The following is a 4,097-nucleotide window of genomic DNA, read 5'->3' on the forward strand; positions in this document are numbered from 1 at the left end:
CATCCATTCCACTATAAAACAGACCACTCAGCTAATATTTCTTTTTTTTTTTAAATTCTTTTAAAGTCTTTATTAAATTTTAAAGTGTAGTATTCTCCCATTGCAATGTTCTACCTAGGTGTGATAATTATAATGTATTTACTATTTTAAGCAGTTACATAACGGATTGAATGTATTGGATGTGTTTTCGTCTTGTTTGGACTTGTTTTGGTTGCACTGATCTCCTAATTCCGTTGTATTTCTAAGTACAACGACTATAAAGGTTTATTATTATTATTATTATTATTATTATTATTATTATTATTATTATTATTATTATTATTATGATTATTATTATTATGATGGGCGCGATTCAAGGTGGGCAATTATTGCAAGTGTCCTCGTACCACGGTAGGATGGGAACTACTGCACTTACAGCGCGAAGGCAGCAGTGAATAATTCCAGGGCAGCCGTGACTCTACTGCTGCTATCACCGATGATAATTGCTGAAACGGAAGCGACCACCGAGCTGTAAAGCTGTTGCACTATTATAACTCAAAGCTGTGGGGGTATTGCGGAACAATTAAATTGAGACATTTTGATTGACTCCAGGTAAGTTTTAAACGAGAAATGTCAACGTATACAACATGACAAAACACATTACACGTTATGAAATAACGTAAACCTGGGATAATCTCCAAGTGAAATTGCCAGTTTGGACGGTGATCCTTTCTGGTTTTACCCTTTCGTTTTCTCTGAGTCCTAATGCATTGGAAGCGTTGAGCAATCGGCGCCTGTTGACAGTGAACGGAAATGCAGCAAACTCAGAAACAGTAAGTTGAAACAATAATATAACTAAAGGCAGACTACTTCCTACAGTTGTAAATTCCATCACATGGCTGCTAAAACGAAGAACATTTGAAGCTATGCAAATATATCAACCGTGGATAGAGAAAGACTCTCAGTACTGTTGTCCAGTAAGATTTGGAACTATTCTGGGGCCTCCATAAAGACTATTCCAGATTCGGTCGATTGGAGCGCAGTTCACATTGACTTTTTTTTTTGCAAAACTCTGTGGCTGTTTGCCCGCGCCACAGCTTTACCAAACACAGCGACAAAAAAAAACTGTAAACATCAAATAAAGGATTTTATTCCGATTTTACAATATAAGTTCAATACATATTGCTTAAAACAAAGATATCTTATAAAATTATGAAATGTCAGTGGATATACGCACGCTGGGTTTTTTTACAAACATATTTACAACGCATTATGTGATTCAAACGGTTGCTTTAGAATTAACCTTGGTCGAATAAATGATTTTTGGCCTTTTCCTTCTACGAAAGGGAATGATTATTTGTTTTTCTAAAGATCGATATGTTCACTAGGTATAACAATATTTTGTCCTGGTACAACACAGCAAAACGATATGGGGCAAGCGAGTACAGTATAGCAAACCATCTGTATATATTTCCAATCGGAGCGTATGATTACTTTGCAGATGAGTCTTGGTTGTATAGTGCAGTGGATTCGTCCGTGGAAATGCTGTCTACTATTGAGGTCAGGTAACGAAGGCTGCTGGTTCCTGATGATTCCAAGTTGTTTCCTGAATGAGAGAAAACAGTCATCCCGGAAGAAATTAGTGCTTGTTCTCAGAACATGTATTTTCCTTACCTCGGGGCCGTCCCAACATTAAGGGCTTTTCCTGAAGGCAAAGTTCCCGGTCGCTAGCAACCAGAACCCGCTGGGCTACTCAACTTGTGGCCACAGCTCAAGTTCAAAACATGGTTGTAATTATTATTCACAAGAACTTGATTCGTTATTATTCTCCGTTATATAGTAAATCAAGTTGTTTTGTTTAAATATAATTCGTTAATGATTGACACTGTGCTTCCTGGCTAATTTTCTAGCAGGCATCAAAAATCAGTAACTGCAATCCCATTGAATATGTGTAGGAAGGAACTGCAGATGCTGGTTTAAACCGAAGATAGACAAAAAAAAAAGCTGGAGTAACTCAGCGGAACAGGCAGCATCTCTGGAGAGATTCCTTCTCTGGAGAGATGATGCATGTCCCGCTCAGTTACTCCAGCTTTTTGTATCTATCTCTCATTCAATGTAAAAACAAATCCTTTCTACAAGCGACTACATTGCGCTTGGAAGCGCGTTTACCTTCTTTGTGTAGTTTGGTTGGGATGTTGGAATGGTCAGACAAGTTTGCCCATCCAGAAGGACAGGTGTTTGTTCCCCAGTGATCTGCAGCGTCCATCTGTGAATGGAAGTCGAAGACATGAGACAACTTTGCCGTGAACGACCCGCAGTGTCAGTGTCAGAGTCAGTGCGCCCCACAACCGGCGTGGCTCTGCTAGCTTACCAGTGAATGAGAGCCATTGCAATTGATCGACCCCACGTTCTCCTGCAGCTTATCCTGCTGGTCCAGGCTTTGCAGCAGATCTTGGAGCTTCTCGATGTAGTGAATGGCGCTGCGGAGAATCTCCACTTTGGGGAGCCGCTGGTTAGGGTTTGGCACTGTCCTGCGCTTTAACGCCTCGAAAGCCTCGTTGATTTTCTTGAGCCTCCTCCTCTCCCTGAGAGTCGCCGCCTTCCTTCTGTCGGTCGTGGCCGATTTCCTCTTGCACGCTTTACATGCCCAGATCAGGCACTGTCCGGGGCAGTGGGACTTGAGACTCGGCGGCGCGTACACGTGTTCCTCGCCGCCGCTGTCACAGCTGGGCTCGGCTTGGCCAGCGTCTCCGACCGGGGACAAACCGTCCTCGCTTCCTGGGTAGAGGGGAGACACGGCAGTCCCATCCAATTGTGTAAAAACCATGCTCTCGCCAACCAGATACCGCTGATCGTGGCAGTAAAAGGGATTGGTTTCAAACAACTCCATCATTATCGATCCTGCGCCGTTTTGAATGTATTGGATTATGAACGTGTGTGTGTAAGTGTGTGTGTGAGAGAGAGAGAAAGAGAAGTGGATCAAAAGCTGGCGAGGGGTTTAGATGGCATTTAAACAGTTGGATGACAAGTCCCCGTGCTATATATACATACATACATATATATAGAAACAGGTGTAATTCTATCCAACTCTTAGCTGTCGCAGTACATCAAGCTCCCAAGACCTGTCTTGCCGAGCTGTCTGAGCACTGTCATTATTACGGTGATTCTATTTTAGATGCCCAATGTCCAGGGCTGGAGAAACTCGCTCAGTTTCAGTCCTCTCTCCGGAGAGCCCTGCCCTGTTGAAGGTTTGCTCCAAATACGCAGCTGACTCTATTCTGTATAAAATCGATTATTTTATGCCCCCCCACCCCCACCCTTTTTGTTAAATTGTTACCCTTTGGGAAGAAAACAAGCTTATCTTAAAGCTTTTACCTTTCTGGTTATGTAGTCATATTATACAGGCTACCAATACTGTAAGAGTCAACGTTAATGAGGTGTTAAAGTGTCTTCCCGTTGCTGTTGAACTCCAGGGCGAAGCCGGAACCAGGTAGTAACTGAGCGAAATCACACACAACAGGTTGGCATCTCCTGTTAAAAAAAACCTATCTGATTCCTATCGTAAATATATTTCATGATTAGCATTAAAAAAAACTTATTATTTATTCCTTATTTATCTATTATAAATCGAATTGTTAGAGGGTTTTGTTTGTGATTTGAGCAACTCCACAAAAGGTTGGCTCAGCTGCTCTCCAGCTTGTTTGTATTCAGGGTCCCTTTGCAACGATTCAAACTAAATGTAGCGGATTCGTGTCCATCTTGTTTTGTAGTGACGAATAACACTTTAACTCAGTTTACAATTTACAAATTAAGGTTTCCCAGGGCACTTAAGCAGTTTATTGTTCCCCCTTTACGAACAGAATGCATTGTTTGCTTGATGCAAAAAGAAGCGAGTTCGACTGGAAAGTGGAGGGTGTTCTAAGGACACACTTGCGGCGGGCATGTGCTTGAAACTCAGTCAAGTAAACATTCACGACTGAAAAAACACCCAATGGTTACTAGGGGATTTCATTGGGCATCACTGAGGGGCGGTTCATCACTGATTGGGCAGTCAACACTCTTGTTGCCGGGTGCTAAGTGTTCAGATCTGACAGTGCACTGGATATTAAGTGGGTAAC

General features: G+C 42.1%; 1 protein-coding gene across 1 annotated transcript; it reads right to left on the minus strand.

Annotated features, from left to right (window-relative positions):
- Window positions 1–333: 333 nt before the first annotated feature.
- On the minus strand, window positions 334–3,154 carry myf6 (myogenic factor 6). The gene is made up of 3 exons (XM_055650776.1): window positions 2,351–3,154; window positions 2,149–2,245; window positions 334–1,585 (listed from the first exon to the last, which is right to left on the minus strand). The coding sequence occupies exons 1-3, from the start codon at window positions 2,870–2,872 to the stop codon at window positions 1,470–1,472; spliced, it is 735 nt and encodes a 244-aa protein (XP_055506751.1). The 5' UTR covers window positions 2,873–3,154; the 3' UTR covers window positions 334–1,469.
- Window positions 3,155–4,097: the final 943 nt, after the last annotated feature.

This window comes from Leucoraja erinacea, chromosome 19 (genome assembly GCF_028641065.1).
Source record: "Leucoraja erinacea ecotype New England chromosome 19, Leri_hhj_1, whole genome shotgun sequence".
Lineage (NCBI taxonomy): Eukaryota > Metazoa > Chordata > Chondrichthyes > Rajiformes > Rajidae > Leucoraja > Leucoraja erinaceus.

Bases quoted from the DNA above. Each gene is read 5' to 3' on its own strand.
- myf6 (XM_055650776.1), bottom strand. From the start codon at position 2,872: ATGATGGAGTTGTTTGAAACCAATCCCTTTTACTGCCACGATCAGCGG. The intron at 2,246-2,350 runs GTAAGCTAGCAG...TTCCATTCACAG, and splicing joins GCAATGGCTCTCATTCACTG to ATGGACGCTGCAGATCACTG. The intron at 1,586-2,148 runs GTAAACGCGCTT...TCTCTCATTCAG, and splicing joins AACCAAACTACACAAAGAAG to GAAACAACTTGGAATCATCA.